The sequence below is a fragment of the Triticum urartu genome, chromosome 5 (assembly GCF_003073215.2).
Source record: "Triticum urartu cultivar G1812 chromosome 5, Tu2.1, whole genome shotgun sequence".
Lineage (NCBI taxonomy): Eukaryota > Viridiplantae > Streptophyta > Magnoliopsida > Poales > Poaceae > Triticum > Triticum urartu.
The window spans coordinates 601,215,023-601,235,312 of NC_053026.1; the positions used below are offsets into that span (position 1 = coordinate 601,215,023).

General features: G+C 41.8%; 2 protein-coding genes across 2 annotated transcripts; one reads left to right on the forward strand and one right to left on the reverse strand.

Moving 5' to 3' along the window:
* The first annotated feature begins 642 nt into the window (after nucleotides 1-642).
* LOC125511116 (ADP-ribosylation factor) lies at nucleotides 643-3,683 on the forward strand. The gene is made up of 7 exons (XM_048676404.1): nucleotides 643-843; nucleotides 1,195-1,387; nucleotides 2,214-2,284; nucleotides 2,639-2,758; nucleotides 2,858-2,976; nucleotides 3,211-3,292; nucleotides 3,434-3,683. Exons 2-7 carry the CDS (start codon nucleotides 1,240-1,242, stop codon nucleotides 3,437-3,439), a joined length of 546 nt encoding a protein of 181 aa, XP_048532361.1. The 5' UTR covers nucleotides 643-843; nucleotides 1,195-1,239; the 3' UTR covers nucleotides 3,440-3,683.
* Nucleotides 3,684-5,183: 1,500 nt separating this feature from the next.
* Nucleotides 5,184-20,146, reverse strand: LOC125511115 (probable DNA gyrase subunit A, chloroplastic/mitochondrial). Its single transcript, XM_048676403.1, has 27 exons — nucleotides 19,674-20,146; nucleotides 18,578-18,647; nucleotides 16,989-17,054; nucleotides 16,325-16,426; nucleotides 16,195-16,239; nucleotides 15,983-16,081; nucleotides 15,781-15,867; nucleotides 14,596-14,666; nucleotides 14,401-14,509; nucleotides 14,212-14,274; nucleotides 13,961-14,026; nucleotides 13,739-13,827; nucleotides 12,685-12,733; nucleotides 12,246-12,332; nucleotides 12,082-12,175; nucleotides 11,191-11,261; nucleotides 11,013-11,102; nucleotides 8,993-9,118; nucleotides 8,550-8,707; nucleotides 8,115-8,196; nucleotides 7,866-8,030; nucleotides 7,672-7,773; nucleotides 6,760-6,884; nucleotides 6,330-6,450; nucleotides 6,049-6,100; nucleotides 5,857-5,956; nucleotides 5,184-5,573 (listed from the first exon to the last, which is right to left on the reverse strand). The coding sequence occupies exons 1-27, from the start codon at nucleotides 20,045-20,047 to the stop codon at nucleotides 5,480-5,482; spliced, it is 2,757 nt and encodes a 918-aa protein (XP_048532360.1). The 5' UTR covers nucleotides 20,048-20,146; the 3' UTR covers nucleotides 5,184-5,479.
* Nucleotides 20,147-20,290: the final 144 nt, after the last annotated feature.

Here is a 20,290-nt window from a genome sequence, read left to right on the forward strand (position 1 = left end):
GCGCAAAACCGGGCATGAGAGTGACCAGTGTTGGAAGTGTTTTTTTCGCTTTGTTCAAAATGGTGACGCGGGAGCTGATGAATTTGATCCAAAAAACGCATTTTAATGAAATTGAGCCAACCACAACTCTCGCTAGCAACTCTTATGGCATTTGCACAGGAGGGTTGAGTTGGTGAAGGTGGTGCTCACAATGACGCTTGTGAAAGGAGACCCTGTCCATGGCAAGGCTAGATCACCACCTTCTCTGCATGTCTCCCGTGTCCAATACAAAAGGAGACCAAGTCAAGAATGAAGGAAATAAGAACGAAACACTTTGGGGAGTGGCGACCATGAAGGGGCATTCAAACCATACCAACTAATATGGGCTCACCTAGCAGGTAGACACCGGGCTCAAGCATTGTTCCCGGTCGCGATGGACCAGGAATCAACATTTCCTGTGTCTTTCTAAAAGAAAGCAAAAACATACCACATGGTGTTTCTTAATCTTAATTTGGCAAAAGAATGCCAATATTGTCTTTTTTTTGTCATTCTAACTAATAATATTGTAAGAAAAGAAAAGGTGAGCGAGGAAATTACTGTTTTTTTATTTGAACTGGTGAGGAAATTATTGTTGCGGGCAATGGAAAAGGTGTCGATAGAGCGAGACGCGTTCAACCGACGCGACCCGTACAACACAAGCGCTGGCTCTCCACCCTCGCGTCGCTTAAATACGACGCCGCAGGCCCCAACGCAAAGGCCACTCTCTCCCTCCCCCCTTCTCTCTCGCGACCTCCTGTTTCCGCCCACCTTCTCCGGCTCCGGCGCCGGCGAACCCACCGCGGATCGAGCGATTCCTCCGATCAGGTGACCGACCCGCCTCCCTGGATCCACCCCCTCCCCCTCCCCCTCCCTCCCCTTTGCGGGCGCGCTCCTCCATTCGCGAGATCCGTCCTTTCCGTCGGTGGATCACGCCGAGCGGGTCGCCGGTTCGGTAGATCTCGCAGGGATCCATGGCCATTCCCGCACCGACGTCTCCTCGCCGCGCGCTGGATCCGCATGCGGATCCCGTGCCCGGCGCGTAGATCGCGGGGCCGGGCGCATGGCGATCGGTGATCCCGGGGCCGTTCGGTTGGGGCCCGGATCTGGCGCGCCGCGTTTAGATCTAGCGAAATGGGATGCCGTCTGACGCGTGGGGATCGTGATTCCGTGTTGCAGGAGAGGCGAGCCGGGAGGAAGAGCACCTACGCGGGAGGAGAGGAGATGGGGCTCACGTTCACCAAGCTGTTCAGCCGCCTGTTCGCCAAGAAGGAGATGCGGATCCTGATGGTGGGTCTCGACGCCGCCGGAAAGACCACCATCCTCTACAAGCTCAAGCTCGGCGAGATCGTCACCACCATCCCCACCATCGGTGAGCACCGGTCCTGCGCGCATCGCATGATTCCTGCCTATTTATTCATACCAAGTTATTGCTTAAATTGGGAATCTGTAGCGGAACATGCAAATGCTTGGCAATGTGATCCCAGCCGGTGCTATTTCGAAACGCAAGTTTTGCAAAATAACTGCTAGAATATCAATATGAAGCTATTAATGGCTAGGTAGTTGGATGATCTAAAAAATGGTTAGGTAGTTTTTGTTCATTAGGATCTCTCTGCAGGTCACGGGGGTAGTGCACTTATGCTGCTCATAGGGATATATATTGACATAACGACAGACAAGTCCCAGATTTACCGGTTGTTGCATTTCTTTCTTACAACCATATAAACGTAAGAAAATCGGTCCTGAGCTAGATGTCCTTTGGCGAAGTTCCAGTTACTTTGGTATGGTCAAGTTTCCCTTTAAACAAATGCCTACATGCCAATAGGAAGTCATTGATAGTAACAAACAAATGCCTATATGCCAACAGGAAGTCATTGATAGTAACGCTCATGCAGTTTTGGAGCATCCAGTGAGTAATTAAAAGCCCACTACAACCAACTAGCTACCCTATCTCAAAGTACACTGAAGTTGACTTAATATTGCCTTTTGTAAATCGACTGCTTGCTTCGTATGCCATTGGATGATATTATTTGCCAGTATAATATCCTCATGTGCATTTTATGGACTGTGCTGAAAGGCTAGACCATCTTGTCCTTTCATGCAAATTATATTATACTGTAGGTCAGATATGGACATTTGTTAATCTGCAATACATGTTCTCTCTGTTTTTCTCAAAATTGTCTTTCCTCCGAATACAGGGTTCAATGTTGAAACTGTGGAGTACAAGAACATCAGCTTCACTGTCTGGGATGTCGGGGGTCAGGACAAGGTACATAAATAACATATGATGCGCCTTGAAACTGAATTGTTTTTATAGTACCTGCAATGTATGATTTTCCAGTATCTCACACATAATTTCTAATTCACTATGGAACAATATAGGAATTGTTTTTATAGTACCTGCAATGTATGATGTACCAGTGTCTCGCACATAATTTCTAATACACTATGGAACAATATAGGAATTGTTTTTATAGTACCTGCAATGTATGATGTACTAGTATCTCACACCTAATTTCTAATACACTATGGAACAATATAGAGCTCGTATCTCCCTTCTCTGGATTTGTCACACAGCTTTTGTTAAAATGGATTCTAATGTTTAGCATGTTTGTAAAAACAGATCAGGCCACTGTGGAGGCATTACTTCCAGAACACACAGGGTCTCATCTTTGTTGTGGACAGCAACGATAGGGACCGTGTTGTTGAAGCAAGGGATGAGCTCCACAGGATGCTGAATGAGGTAAATTCTTACACTACGCAACGGTCCCATCTGCATTACTTGTTGTACTTTATCCTAGCGATTTCGAGTGCTCACAGTTGACATGTTCACTGATTGCAGGATGAGTTACGTGATGCTGTGCTGCTTGTGTTTGCTAACAAGCAAGATCTTCCAAATGCCATGAATGCTGCTGAGATCACTGATAAGCTTGGCCTGCACTCCCTTCGCCAGCGACACTGGTAGCCATGCGCAGACTTCCCTTGCTTGTCTTTTCTGTAATTTAAGATATATATGATAGTCATCCTTGTCGTTATAACTGGCTCATTCGCCCCAACCAACACATATAATAATTTTACAGTACTTGTGTGAAGAAAATGAAATTGATCTGCTGCCCTTTGGCTTTGTAATGCATGTTGGTGCTCTTATATTTCTTTACGGAGGGAGTAATAAATTGTTGTTGTTGTTGCTTGCAGGTACATCCAGAGCACTTGTGCTACAACAGGGGAGGGACTGTATGAAGGCCTGGACTGGCTGTCCAGCAACATTGCCAGCAAGGTATGCATAGGCTTTCCTTCTTGGTGGTTGTCTTCAAAACTTCCTTCTCTAGAAGAGGGACGCAGTCTCCCATCTGTGAAATTTATTTACAATGACTTGTTTGTCAGTTCATTAATGCCATCCATTTGAACGCACTTGCAGTCCTAAATTTTCGTCAAGATTTTGAAGGAGCTAGGAGCGCTTTGGATGGACGATTGAATCACCGGGTACCTAGGGATTGTGTTGGGATGGGATGGTGCTATGCTATTCCCGTATGTACTGTGTATTTTCCTGAGATCAACAGTTACTGAGCCAGCTCCGGCTGTGGTTTCACTGTCATACTATTGTTTTATTGTATTCGAGCCCTAAGATGTTTCTGAAGTAAACAGCTAAAGAGAGTCCTGTTCAATTTCGTAATAAGTGTTCAAGCATCTATCTATCTATTCCTGTATATATTCAGCACTGCTCCACTTTTATTTGCGCATTTGTTAGTAGCACCTGGGAAAGAAGATAGTACGATATGCTTTTTTGATGAGGATAAGAACGGAGCTGCTCAAAGGCACACCTCAGAAAGACGAGAAGGTCCCTTGTGCGAGCAAACTATACAGCGCCTGCGTGTCATTGCGACACCCAAGGGCTCTCTGTTAAGTCGACACACAAAGTTATCAACAGCTGCGGGTTGGAAGGAGAAAGTTAGGAGCTCGATCTGGAAAAAGAACTGCCCAGGGAGAGATAGGACATCATTGGATGTGGCGAAACATCATCCCTCGTGTACGAATATCATGAGGCGGCGGTGTGGAAGTGGAACTTATGCGCTCGCGTGCGGCCACAAGGCACAGAACTTATAAGTGCCCGATCTCCACCTGAATAACTTGCCGGAGCAAACGAGGATGCGCACCATCTGCCTGTTAATGGAGCTGCTGGACTGAGCGGAACAGGCCACACGGGGAACAGGCGCCTGAATGCCAACGAGTTCACCTTCCAGCTCTCGGGGGGAATGGTCGGAATTATACTCATCACCTAGCCAAACAAATTGCTGCTCACCGCCCAAGCGGAAGCCACCACCAGAGGTGATGGGGCCTGGGCAGCATTGCTGGGGTATGCCTTTTTGCAGCAGCGGAAAGTTACCCCACACACTTGACAAAGATTTTGGAATGGGTAGTGGACCTTTCACAATTTGCAATGATAACACACTTCCATATTGCAATTGCATGGAGGGCTTCACCATAACATCCCCAAAAGATTGGGAGCTACTCCCTCCGTCCCATAATATAAGACGATTTTTTACACTACACTAGGATTAAAAAACATTTTACATTATGGGACAGAGGGAGTAGAGGATAGAACCACTGCAGACAAGTTCTACTCTGTGCCATGCGTTGAGTTGCCCGAGAATGCCTCAAAAGTAAAAGCTGTTGCAAGCGCGAGTGTCTGCGCACAAGTTTGCCTGAGTAACTGTTCTTGCACCGCATTACAATGTGGTGGCACTATCAATTCAACTGGAGAAAGGTAAAGATTTGGAGAAACAAAAGTAAGAGCACTAGCTGTATACTGGATGGTGTTCAAGGTTGTAACAGAATCACTGCATTTAGATACACTGATTGACAGCGTGCCACAACAAAATTCACAAAGAAGTTAGGGGCAGGCAGTTTTGGTTCTGTATTCAATGGGTTTTTAAATGAATCTTCTTCGCCACAAACTATGTGCTCTGAAACAAGCTTTGGATCTAACATTTGCTAGGTGGTCAAGGTGCTAGGGCTGTGGTGGAAGGCCATTTCCGTGTGACTTCCAAACTACCCCCTCATGTTAAACTATGCTGCGGATGACGGTAACCACCACTTAATGGAATGCTAGGTGTTCCACCTTCCAAAAAAAAAGGCATCACTCAACGCCAGTGGGATAAGAGCACTGATAACAGAAGGGGTCTCTCTGACCATAGAGAAACAAATTTTGCAACCCAGCGTGCAAGATTTACATCGACTGCTAATGGCATGATGAGTAGTACATCAGTTTCTAGACAAAACGTTAATGGCAGCCAGAGTTCTACTTCTACCCCGCCGAATCAGCGTCAAATCACGATGTCATTCCTAGCTTCTACTGGAGAACAGCATGAGCCACCCAACATAACAAAATTTGCAGCTCTCCCCAGCTTGGAATGCAACACGAACCACCAGAATCTACTTCTTCCGTCTTGTAATGTAAGCTGAATCAATCTTCCAAGATCTCTTCCGCGGCTGTGGCTGATATTAGTGAAGCTGACTGGATCTTCCCAGCATGCTCCAGCCTCATCAGAATTACTCCCCTGTGGCACACCAAGCAGAGCAATTAGTGTCGAGTGTACAAGCATGAGGTAAACACAACTAGAGGTCTGTGATTTAGTGATCTAAAACGTGCATGAGGTAAACACAACTAGAGGTAGCATTTGACAATAGACCTTTAAGGGAATGCGAGAAGAACTTGAATACTACAGAGCTTGTCCTAGATCAATGCTTGAAACAAGGAACATCTCGGCTTTGAAATACTCGGCAGAAGCATTTAGATTACATTATAAACTTGGAGAGAGAGAGAGGGAGAGCGAGTATTACTTTGCCCCACGACCCTGGATGGATATATCTTTGACCTTGATTCTGTTTACAGTGCCACCATGGCTAACTAAAACAACCTGCTCCTCACTTGCATCGTCATCTATCATTTGATTTGTACACACAAAAAATCAACATGTTAAAACAAAGTTTATCTGTCGTTAGGAAACAAAAAAGGACTGCAGCAGAAGTTACCAGTCGGTTCCCCAACGACAAACACAGCAGCTAAGCGGCAATCTTCTGGAAGCTGCAAGCCAAAATAGCATATACTATCAACAACTCCATGAAGCTCAGATGAATGATGTAACCATCTGAAGGTTATTTTCAGGTTAAATGTACTTGAATCTTTTAGGCGTGACAAATTTCAGTGACAACAGAAGCTACAAGTTCCAAGGTGTACTTCACGTTTTATTCAATATGAGGTACTCTAGACAAAACGATTCGCTGAACACGGTAAATCAGAAACTTTACTATACCTTGTAGCCTCGCAAGCCTACTCTATTGAAGCTTGATTGACGGAAAGCATTTAGGGGCACACGCTTCCCATAACCATTTTCAGCTATGAAGAGCAGCCATGGAGGACTCAAGTCTCTGACCCTGGAATGCATAAATAGTTCAAAGATAATTTGGTCAGTGATTGGGCAGTAGCCGGAAGGCAGTTCAGACTGCAAAGTTGCACAAACCACTGGCATCAAAAAGCACTGTCAAAGAGGATACTTTTTAAATGCATTGAGACAAGCCAAACTGAATACAATTCACCTACCATCAATGCATTGGATTTCTTGAAAGAACAAATTTTCTTCCTTATTATTTTACTGAACTGTTAAATTTTGATGAACTTCATCCATCTGGTCTTGCTAATTACGAGCTGATTTTAAAAATTCAAAAAAATTGGTGCCAAACTACCTGCTGACAGTTTTTCCAGGCATTGTATGGGTTGTCGATGGAATTATATCCATGGCTGCCATCTTGTCATCTTCCTTTAGCCTCATTGCACCCATACCTCTTGTAGTTCTTCCATGCGGACGAAGCTGGGATGTGGAGCAAATATAATTAAATATAAAGAATAGATGTCAGTGAATTGGCAAAGAAAAAATGGTACACATGAAGCAGCAGGCAAACAAATCCAAAGGAGACAAAATATCATTTCTAACAAGAAACAGACAATAAAAGAACAGAAGAAATATCTATTCTTTATTGCTTGTCACTTCTGAAACATTTAAAGTCAAGTATTATTGCTTGTCACTTCTGAAACATTTAAAGTCACTAGCATAACACAAGAAAGATAATACTTGCTGAAATTAGTGATAGGCTTTAGATAAAATTATTTGAACTGATATTTCTGAACAATGGCATGCTCAGTTCAATCATTTATCAGATATCTGCGAACATGTGATTTGAGAAATCAAAATAAGCCCCAATATTTCTTTCGTCATACTCCCTCCGTTCCAAAATATAAGGTGTATTAGGTTTTTCAAAAGTCAAACCTGTGCGTGTTTGACCAAGTTTTTAGATAAAAATATCACTATCTACAGTACCAAATTTGTATAATTAGATTCATCATGAAAAGTAGTTTCATATTTTATTTATTTTGTATTGTAGATGTTCATACTTTATTCTATAATCTCAGTCAAACATACACAAGTTTGACTTGCATGAAAATCGACACACCTTACATTTTGGAGTATATAACTTTCTATCACATGGAAAACCAGTTCAGTCAACATTTTCTCCACTTGCACCATTGGTCATTCGACTTCGCAAGCATCAGTTAATCACAAAAAATACAATACACAGAGATGCATTTTTGCATCCTACCTTGTTGCATGTGTTGACTATAACCATCCCACTTTGTGAAGCCAAAGCAACAAGGTCGTCATCCCTACAGAGACGGACCCACTTGAGCTCGTCGCCGGGAACCTAACATATTAAAATGGTAAATGATACATCACAAATTCAAGATAACCCAGAAGTATGTTATTCAGAAGAAACAGACACATGAGCTAGTATACCAGGCGCATTGAAATGATTCCTGTTGACCTGATTGACGCGAAGGCATTAAGAGGAACTTTCTTGATATAGCCGTTAACAGTCAGCATCACTAAATATTGGTCTTCAACAAATTTATTCACAGGAACAATGGAGGTTATTCTTTCCCCATCAGACAAATTGAGCAGCTGAAGACGAACAATCAAAGTAATGGTCGGTCAGTTTGTCATCTGCTAAATTGCATTAGCATGGCATATTATCAAGCCCTGTACCTGTACTAATGGAGTCCCAGCAGCAACTCTTGTGCATTCAGGTATCTTATAAGCACGTTCAGAGTATACTATCCCCTTGTCACTGAATCAAACATCGTTCAATAATCCAGTTACATGAGAGAACAAAACAATGAAACATAATTTAAATTTTAAATTCAGGCAAGCCATGTGAACTGCTTCAAATGCAAAAACATATTTCAAGAGTATATTTTGGTTTTCAAGATATTATTTAATTGGTAGAGTGTCACAGCTTATGAAAGACAAGCTGTAAACAATAGTAATGGAATGAACTTGAAGGGACTCGGTTGAACATTCTAGTTGACTGAAAACACTATATAAAAGTTATGAATCACTTCCCCACATACACAGGAAGGCCCTGTCTGAAACAGTTCAATTCCAATAGAAGAGGAATTTTCCCAACAAGGGTTCACATACCTGAAATAAAGAACATGGTCATGTGTTTGGCAGACAATGAAATCCGACATATTGTCATTCGTTCGCATCTTTCCAACAGATTTTCCAATTGTCCCCCGGTTTTGTAAATTGAAGGTGTTGGGATTCATCCGCTTAAGATAGCCTTTCTCGCTAAGAATCTTCAGGTGCCAAATGTTGTCAGGTTAAGAGAGGTGCAAACATAAGTAAGAAAAGGAAAATGGGTTCAGCAAAAATCTACCTAGGACCATAAGGGTACATTAATACATACTCCCTCCGTTCCTAAATACTTGTCTTTCTAGGCATTTCAACAAGTGACTACATACGGAGCAAAATAAGTGAATCTATACTCTAAAATATGTCTACATACATCCGTATGTAGTAGTCATTTGAAATGTTTAGAAAGACAAATATTTAGGAACGGAGGGAGTATTTGTGTTTCTTACCAAAAGCATTTCTTCGTTAGGAATAACATCCATATCATCAACTTCGCCGTTTGCTGAATCTTCTAGGAAAGAACGTCGTGGGGTAGCAAATTTGCTCTTTAAATCAGCTGCTTCTTGTTCGATAAGCTAACACACCCACCAGAAAAAAGCGTTAATAACTGGGAGTGCAATCTGAAGATATTTATCCCAGAGGAAAAAACAGTGCAGACACTAGTTAATTAACAGCTAAGAAATTACAGAGCCTAGAAAGCATTTTCTACCAGTTGTATTGAATGTACAGTGGCTCAAATCTGCACAAACTATGCTCGACAAGGTGGCCCTCTTTCACCATACATGTTCTTATTTGTTGCTAGAACTCTCTCATACTATTCATGATGAGGTTGGTAGCTAAAAAACTGTTGGGAGAGCTACAGGGAATTCTCATTTGCCTTTTGCAGATGATAGTATGATGTTTAGGAGGGGCAATGCACACCAGGCTCAGGTCATTAAAGAAGCTCTTAACTGGTTCGAGCCAAGTAAAGGCTAGGAACAGTTTGGACTTGTAAAGTGCCACAGAAAGTAAAGGTGTTCACATGGAGGTCAGGAACATATTCCTCCGCTACAAAGAGGCTAGAGCATTGTGGGCTGAGATGAGTTTGGCCTGGAGTCTCTCTGCTGAAAGATGTTCTGCACACAGAAGGAGTGGCTGCTAAACATGCTTGCTAGCGCCGGCGAGTCGACAAGGCAGAAATTCTGATACTGTTTTGGTGAGTGTAGCATTTGCAGAACAGTTCCATCTTTTGGTAAGCATGGCATTTGCAGAAGAATTCAATCTCTGGAGATGGCCAAGATACAGTAACAGCTACAGTTTCGCTTCTCATAAGCTACGAGTCACTGAGAACAGGACAAATCAAGTTTTAACAATGAAAGGCGAAGGGTCTGGCAGGAGAATAATTGGGACAATGTATCACATGCCAGAACTCCCTGGATAAGCCTAAGTGGAAATCCCCACCAGAGGGGTGGGTGAAAATGAAATGTGGATACCTTGTTTAACCAAACTGATGGTGCTTCAAGTGCAGGTATGGTAATTTGGGACTCACGAGCTTAAGTTGTTTTAACGGCATAGCATGTTCTGCCAGCATGTTCTAGTGCAGAGTTAGGGGACGTCCTCGCATGCCTGGAGGGCCTTCGACTATGCATCTATGCCATTAGCCCATTGCCAGAGTCCAGTGTGGCGGTCATGCAAGCCCTAATTTCTCAAAGGATGATCGATTGGTTATTCATCAGGTAAGCAATGAGGCCACGGTTGTTTTACTTCTTCTGCCAGGTGCTCGTGTGTCCAAGGTTTCGAGGAGAGTGTAATAGGTTGTTCATGATATAGCTAGATTGGCGTCTGGAGTTGGTACTATTAATTTGTTTACTCATGCTGCTCCTTCCTGCATGTCAAAGGGCATCGGTTCTGATTGTGGATTGTGATAACTCTTATGTTGGTTTGATCAATAAACTCTATCATTCTCCGCAAACGAAAACAAAATGCTCGACCGGTCAAAAGTAAACCAGGCATCCTAGATATCACAATGATACTGTATTTTCAGCAACTGAGGTAATAGCATGGCAGGAAGGCACCATCACATGGATCATACATATATCAGTGACTCCTGACAAAGCAAGGTGATATTTGGCCTGTCATGCTATTTATTTGATGAAACTAACATGAGTACCCCTTGAAAAGTACCTTTGGATATATCTAGGAATCAGAAGTTAAAGAGACATAGGAGATGAGAAAGCGAGGGACACAGAAAGTCAAGTGAAATGACAGGAAAATGACCAGTTTTATCACCAGGTTTTCATGCTCTCACATGTTAACACTTAGCATTGATATTCTTTACCAACAAAACTGAAGAGAATTCAGATTTTTAGGTATATTGTTAATACTTTTCCTACATCAAGAAAATAGTTCATAGAGCTCAGAAGATAACAGGATATAATGCCAGATAAATATAGAACAAGCAGAATAGATGAAGAGCTTAAAATGACGAACCTGAAACATAAGTTTCTTGCTTGACAGGAGCTCATTTAACTTTGAAATGCTCTCCGACAATGAATTAGCTTCATCAATAAACTTCTTCCGCTGCAACAAACAGAGGTCCATTCAGATTCCCCAAATAGGTAAATAATTTTGATTAATTGTGAGACAAATGGAATCTATAAATGGCAACCTCAAGGGAAGTAAGTTTCCTAAGTGTAATGTCCAAAAGTGCTTCTGCTTGCTTCTCAGATAGACCATATTCTGCAAATGTAATTCAGGGTAAAACATACAGATCTGCCAAAAGCACATATAGTCAATCAATCAGCACGTTATTTGACGTCACTACTTTGTAATAATGGATGTTAATGTGGTCAATACATGAAGAAACCATTCACATAGTTGATTGCTCTTCTTAATATAATCGCTGATGGTACTTTGAAAACAAAACCAGTGTTAACTGTTAAGCTTCATGCACTAGCCAACGCAACCAAAAGTCCAAACTGATGGAAAGGGCTAGGCAATCCACATACACACTTCAACATTAACCAGCATGGAAAAATCAGAAGGATAAGAATACAGTGGTGCTAGTGTTAGTTATGTGCAGAACTCAAAATCAAATCTTCATTCTTGAGTTCCAGTAACAAAATTAATCAAGGAAAATATTGAACAAAAACATGTCCATACTAGTGCCCTTGTACTGCAAATTTGCATGATGCAGGAATAACTGTACAGCATTCGGCTGCATTATAATTTGCCACAGCCAATTATAGCCTTAACACCAGTTTCTACAATGGAATCTCTAGGAGAAGTTGGATAACAAATGCAACCTGCAACTATGTTTGTTTAAGCTTGGCCACATTATAGCTGTGAATCCTGTGAGTTAAAGATAACAACTAAAAAGCACTCAACCAGGTATTTTTAATGGAACTGTTGTAGAACTGTAGAGCTAAGGTTAGAAGAACAGAAAATAGGAGATAGTGTGAGTCACATCATTGAACAATTTCTAGATTTTACCTCATGGAAAGATCAACATTATGACTAAATGAAATAAAACCGACAAAATTGAACTAGAAAACGTTACCCTTTGCTAAAGCTTCCTTTGCCACGGTGTGATTTGATGTTTCTCTTATCACTTGAATTACAGCATCTAAATTGTCAAGACCAATGACAATGCCCTGCAGGACTAAGCAAATTAACCATCGACCTTTTGTTGTCCAAACAAGGCAGAATATCCAAATGATTTACCTCCACAATATGCTTTCTTTCTAGAGCTTGTGAAAGCTTAAACTTTGCACGCCTTTCAATAACAGAGCATCTGAAGTCAAGGAACGCCTAGAGCACAATCAGGATTTCAATGGAAAGTTAGGCCTGAAGTTCAAAAGGACATAAACTGCTAGATCATGTATCCTACTAATCAATCATAATTTTGGAGTGTGCATGTGCAGTAACTACAATTGCTGAATGTATCTTATGAAAGCTTTTCCTCAAAGATAAACTACTGAAGGTTAATTATTGTCCAACAGTTAGTTACTTAATGTCATGGTATACAGTATAGCACACTAGCATTTGCAACTTCAGATAGAATCAACACATATTTTCTAGTGGACATGACATACAGAAACATTAACTCCATTGAACATGACATGGAATGGGAATGGACAGGATAGGGTGAACATCACAGCACCTGAAGAATTTCCTTCAGTCCCATCAGTTTTGGATGCCCATCAAGAATACTGAACAAGTCAAGGAAAAAAACAGATGTAAGAACTGAAGACAGGTCAAGTTAGTTATTACTGTTTAAAAATGCAATGACATAGATACAAATTCTAGATAGTATGGCAACCATGCACAGACAATGCACGTTTGATTAACATAATCAAAGCATGAAAAAAAAAACCTCTTATAATTTACATGTACACTTACCAATTTTTACATGTTCTTATCTTGAAACTTTGATGTGGAAGAGAATTATCAAAACATGTTTGTGCACACTTTTAAGAAAGGCCAGTATAGATAACATGCACGTCTTGAGAGTCAGAAATGGACACTTTTTATTAAAAAAATAGCAACATTTTTTATTTAGAGTGTAATTAGGAGGCAATAACGACAATAAAGAACTTAAAAGTACAGGAGAGATTAGGGTAGGGTACATTAGTCCACAACCACTGGATGTATATTTAATAAATTGGATTAAAGGTTTTGAATGGGAGCATCCGAACCTAAGATGTGATTTATATGGTACAGATAACCATAATAGTATTTCTTTAAAATAAAGAGCTCAAACACGTCAACCGAGATCTTAAAAAAATTATTAGGATCATCAGATTGCCTTCATACAGGGATGCATGCATAGCTTGACGTAAGGTACTCTTCTTCGCAGGAGCTTCACATAAGGCCTTAAATAGCTGTTGTTACATCAAATAAACAATTCTGCCAATTATTTTAGTCGTGCTGGTACATATCACGTTTGACGTGTGTATTGCATCAAACATGGCATCCAGTTCTCCATATGTGATTGCATTTTTTGCAAATAAGTTAATGCATGGTATGGGTCAATGGATGCTTCTAGTGGCTAAGGGTGAAACATGATTGATAGTCTCCCTGTCATACAACGACATCAGAAAAGAAAATGAAGAGCAAATACTATGCACCATGTGAACAATTTACAGTCCTGCTTTTACCGTAGAACACATGACCAAAAGAAACAAAATCATACAACTATATAAATGATTACTTACGCTACCATGTTGCAGCTAAAACTAGACTGCAATGCTGTATGACGATACAGGTTGTTCAGGACAATGGCAGGATTTGCACCTCTTTTCACCTGGAACGGTATGAAAGAGAAGGTAATGGATTCCACATAAGCAACAAGACAACTAATATCCTTGGACCCGTAATTTCAGTCTTAAATGATAAAGATAAGCTCAGCACATAAAGTCAAAGATGATAGTACAAACCTCGATAACTACACGCATTCCAGCACGGTCACTTTCATCCCGAATATCACTGATGCCTTCTAACACCTGCACTTAGTACCAAAAATGGGTTGGTGGTTCATAGTGGTGGTATCAATGACAGAATTCAAATTAAGCTTAAGTTACAGCCAACCAACTAACTTACGTCCTGTTTTTTTATGGATAAACCCAAACACCAAAAGGCTACAGCACGAGTAATAAAAAATAACTAATTATGTCCCAAATGAAGTTACCTTGTCTTCAACAAGCTCCGCTATCCTTTGGACTAGAGTAGATTTATTTGTCTGGTACGGAACCTGCACATAAGGATAAAGAATTACAAATTGTAAAATATGTTCACTTGGTTACAAAGGTAACTTGATTACAAGGTAATATGGACTGTCAAAAAGGCATTGCTCTGAAAATACTAACAGGAATCAAACCTCATTAATTATGATAGCCGTGCGCTTGGTTTTCTCATCAATTGTTTCCATGACGGTTTTGCCTCTCATCACAATTCGACCACGCCCGGTTCTATAGGCCTCCAAAATACTATGCAAGCAGAAAAAGAAATGCAGAATATAACACCTTAGTGTATGGTAAAGGGAAACAAGACCAATGAAATATGAATCCAGTACCCATCATTTCCCATGAGTATCCCTCCTGTAGGAAAGTCAGGACCAGGCATGTATTCCAGTAGTTCTTGGAGCTTGCATACAACAGAGAATCACAATCAAGATAATGAGAATCAATAAAATGTAGAAGCAGAAGGAGTAGAAGACTTGGAAGTGAACAGAACTAGAGAAATCCATTTAAGAGCAACAGTCAACTGCTGTGAACCTAAGAATTTATCCTAGTATGACTACACCAATGCCAATGTTCTGAGGATATTTTCTTTAGAGAATATGCAAATGATGCACTCGTACTTTTTATTAAGAGACAATCAGACAATTATTGAGCACAGTACAATTGCATGCTGCCCTTTTCTTTTAGACAATTAGATTGATTCACTATGCCTTAAGTAAAACAAACAACTACAAGAGTTTGCCCGCAGAGATTGTTGTCCACTTGTTCTGCTTAATTGCTTAAGAGAAAGAGTAGCAGCTACTTAACAAATATTCCCTCCGTTCCATATTAGTTGTCACCGAAACAGTGATACATCCGTTTGAGCGACAACTAATATGGAACGGAGGGAGTACATAACAATTTAGTGGCGTTGCTTCTACAGCTCAGATGTGCGAATGCGTAAATTATACACTTCAATTCGGCCAAAGAAGCTATTAGAACATTCTGCTACTAAGGGCAATCATTCGGAAGGCTTCCCAGACACAATCCAAGACCAGCATGGCAGCACTTATAATTGGCCAACAGACCTGACATGCTACATCAGCAAGTTTCGGCTGGGCAATTGCCTTATACTCCCTCCGTCCCACAACATAGCTTGAACAATGATCTTATATTATGGGACGAAGGGAGTACTAGTATCCTGGCCCTAGTGTCTTCCACGTAGTTTTAGCACAAAAGAATGAAGGCTAAGCAACTAGCATTGCAATTGTACTTCCAAAGCTTTGGTCATGATCAGAGAAGTGCAGCATGACCATATATCAGAAAAGGACAGCATGCACTTTTCCCTTGATTTATATGAACATGCATTGACAAATTCTATCACTAAAGGCCTACCAGGCATCACCTGAGTGCTTTAACCAAATGTGCCACCAGCGACCAACAACTGGTTATTTATGGGTTCATCATGCTATGTACTATGATGCAATTAACAAACAAAGATCGATTGATTGAAAAGGAGATAATGATAGAATACTTACCGTAGCATCAGGGTTTTGAATTATAGCAGAGAGTGCATCAACAAGTTCTCCCAGATTGTGGGGAGGAATATTCGTCGCCATTCCAACCTGAAATAATACCACATAAAAAAAATCATATCCAGAACATCACATCTCTTTTTAGCATAAATAGGTGCCGAAATGAGCTGAACTCTTCTTAATAAGCTTATAAAAGAGCTCATACTGCAATTCCAGAAGATCCATTCAACAGTAGTGATGGAACACGAGCTGGCAACAGAGATGGTTCTTTCTGTGAATTATCAAAGTTCGGAACGTAGTCAACCTGTCCAATGGCAAACGAGTAGCATGAAATAGGTAGGAAAAAGGAACATCCACACAAACATGTGCATGCACACACACAGAGAAACACATAAGAACTGAAGCGCAAAGATTTACTGTATTCAGCTCCAAATCAGTCAGGAACATGGCTTCTGTTAATGGCTGCAAAATAACAAGAGGGTCCGTGAGACTTCAGTTGGTGAAAAAGTCAGCTCGCCTAAAAAAATTGAAGTGGACCAAAACCTACATCCAAGCGGCACTCTGTGTATCGCATTGCAGCGGGAGGATCGGCATCTATTGAACCAAAGTTACCATGTCCTTGAACAAGTGGGTACCTCATTGAAAAGTCCTGCAAGCAAATTTGACATATGTGATGCAGCTTCACGAGTGTAGCTTGGTTTTAAATTGGAGAGATGTGATAGATATAGAAATTCTACATGCAAAAATTAGTACGTACAATTTGAAATATTCAGGTATCTGCCTAACATGAACTGAATTGTCACTACTATTTCATACTCCCTCCGTCCCAAAATAAGTGACTCAACTTTGTACTAGCTTTAGTACAAGTTAGTATAAAGTCGAGTCACTTATTTTGGGACGGAGAGAGTATTAATTAATTAATACTACTGTAATATAGTTTACAGAGGTTGTCCAGTCACTAAACTCTGTTTCCTGTCATGGCTATCTAAATTGACATATAATGCAAGTACCCAAGTTTAAATGAGGATCAATCAGCATCTGCTTATCGTGACCCACCCAAAAGGGGAATAGGTCTGGTGAAGTGCACGAATTTACATTGTATGGCATTCTTTCATGGAATACGTAGACAGATAAAAAAACTTAAACGGGTGACCTGTCAAATGTCATGACACCACCTGGCCTTAAAAATAACATCTACACAGTAATGTTACCTGAGCCATTCGCACTAAAGTTTCATAGACGGCTGAATCTCCATGAGGATGGAATTTACCGAGTACCTGCAAGAAATATGAAAAGTTCACGTCCTTACACCTAATAGGCAGAAAGGCATCAGCCGAAAACCACAATATTGTTCAAAAATGTTATCAAAAGAGGTACAGAGGTAATGCTGCTCTGACATTATCCATCAACATAAATAACATTTTTGCTGATTTATTTACAACCTGAAATTTTCCAATTTATCATTGTAACTATGTCAAATGTGGCAAGTAGCAACTCATTCACAACTCAGCCTAGGTGATTATAAATTTTCTGGTCCTGCCTCTAAGGGTAAGGAACTAGATAGGTGAGCCGATATATGCTTAACTAGATAACTCCAAATCCATGGGCAGGCTAGACAAACATGATATGCAGTTTTGAGACCACCAGTTCTGTAGCAAAATAAGTGGTGCAAAATAAACTGAAAATATGATCACAGTGGTATAACAAAATGTGCCTGCTCCAAAACAAAACTCTTTTTAGTGTATTGGTTTAATGGTTATTGCTGCTGTTATATGATACCCTAGAAGCCCAGAAGCAAATAGTTTGTTCGCCATGAAGATGCAATTGAACAAAAAAACAAACACCTATTAGCTTACAGTCATACCACAATAACTGCAACAAATTGCTTCTTTGACAGAGCGGAGTCTCAAAAACTTCAACGCACAGCATGAAAATGAATTTACTATTTGAGAGAGCGATTATTTGGAAAGTGCTTTGCTGGATACTGATGTTAAATGGGAAAAATCACCATTATAGCGTGTCCACCGCATCCAAATACTAGGGAAGCCATACTAGGGAGGGAGGGGACTGTATTCCTGATGATTCGATGGTTCTAATGTACATGTTAGTGTTTCTACTTATGAGGGAAAAACATGGTTTGGGGTGTGCAGTTGACATTTATCCATGTGGACACACTTAAGACATTCTATAAAATCACGGTGGATTAACATGTAAACCGAATATAGTGCCACCATTTCCATTTTTGAACTCCATGCAGTATAACTGGACACACTTAAGACATTCTATAAAATCACGGTGGATTAACATGTAAACCCAATATAGTGCCACCATTTCCATTTTTGAACTCCATGCAGTATAACTAAGTCAACTAATTCACGACCCCATTACATGGTGCAACTGCAACACTGTTATCAACACAAAATGCTTGATTACACAGGTAATGCACACTTCTCCTATCCAAGTGCTATCACACCGAGACACCAAAGAAACAAAAGCCTTTTAAGCCATCTCCACAACAGTAGCAAAGCAAAAAAAAAAAGATCTACAGATCTATTCTGAAATTGGAAGATATTTGACTCTCTTTCATGAAACAAAAGGTACTTAGTTTTCAGTTTTTTTTAGATCCTGGTCATATCAGCTTGGGCTGACCTCTAATGGCCTCAGAGGAGCTGTAAGAGTGAGCGTATTATTTGCACAATACAAAGTCAACAGCAAAGTAAAACAAACCAACAGCATGGTACAGCAGGAGGGGAATATATGCTTCAAATCACCAATGACACAAGAGTTCCTTCATGCATACCTCACCAACGACTCTGGCACATTTTCTGTATGGCTTACGAGATGCAAGGCCCATTTCATGCATTGCATAGCTGCAGAGAAAATGAGGATATCACCCAGATGGGTTGGAGCAAGGTTAATAACAATACTAGAATGAAACTAATCTGCAAAATGTGCTAGCGTAGCACTAGTCATACAGATAACTTCAGAAATGGAAGAATACTCATATGATCGTTCAGTACTTCTTCAGAGTAAGAATTCAGATGCTATGTAAACCTAAGATACTTCAGAATGTAGATTAGCTCAAGAGACAGATTCAGGCACAACAGCTGTTTTACTATACATTCACTGCAATGGGAGCAATTTGACAAAAGATAAGCATCTCCAGGCAGCTACACTGTACAAAGTTATCTGGTAACTATGGTAACAACTTGATTGCTTAACTCAACAACAATCTAAGGGTGATCAACAGAACATTATAACATTTAAGAAAACATCAATTTGTTTTTCTTCAAAGTGATATGACTTATTAGACAGGCTAGTATAGCCAAAACGGCCATCAAGGCTACTCTTACAAAGAGATGGGGACAAAATCCTTATCTGACTGCATTCAGCAATGAAGACACCCACAGCAATCCGACGCATGAACAAAGTGAGAAAAAACAACCCAGAACCATTCACAACTACAGTATGTATGGTCACGTACTCTCTGATCACAAACTACGCACAATTTGTACTTCTTTATCAAACCCATTGGACAACAGCTCAACCATTATTGGTTTACCACTAGAGGTCGTTCCTGCATACTTCCAGACCCTGCAGTCTACGGGCATGTGGCAAAACCAAACCCTCTCCAGAAAACTTACACCAATTGTTTACAAAGTAGTATGGACTAACGAGATGGTAAGGCAATCGGGTGTCTCGCTGGTGAACGAGTTAAACCACCGAGCTGCAAACGAATCAGCTTCAACCTAGCTCCTAAACAAGCTCAAGCACACCCAAGCCCCAATCGACCGAAATTACTTGGCGAACATGTAAATCCAGCGAAGCCTCTAATCCGACAAGCGAAGGCGCGCACCGAGCAAGCTGGGGTAAATAAACGAGAGGGGGGAACTCACAGTATCCGGCGGTGCACCGGCTTGAGCCCGTCGCGAACGTCGGGGAGGGCGCGGCCGAGCAGCACGGACATGGCGTAGGACATGTACGCGTCGGTGGCCTCCTTGTGGAGCTCCACCTGCACAATCCGCTCCTTGGTCACGGCGGCCCCATCCCCGTCGTCGTCGCCGTCGCGGCGGCGCGCGCGAGGGGCAGACTTCCCGGAGCGCGAGGAGGAGGGGGAGGGGACGGCGCAGAGGAAGCGGAGGGCGGGCGCGGGACCCGCGGCGGCGCGGCGGCGGGAGGCGGCCCCGGCGGCGGCAACGAGGGAGGCGGAGGGCCCGCGGAGGAGGCGCGGGAGCGGGAGGCGGAGCGCCGCGGCGCGGGAGAGGGCCATCGCGGGAGGACGGGGAGGGGGAGGGCGCGGCGGCGGGGCGGGGCTACTGCTGCCGCGGCATTAGAAGGGGGTGGAAATGGCAGAGGGGGAGGAGGAGGGGTGGGTTTTGCGAGGGTTTTCGTTTTGGATTGGGGTGGGGTGGGGTGCGGAAAGGGGAAGGAGAAATAAACAGGAGGGAGATGGAATCCGGTGGGGGTGGTGGATGACAGGGGGCGGAATGCTCGGGGCCTCGGGGCGAGAGAT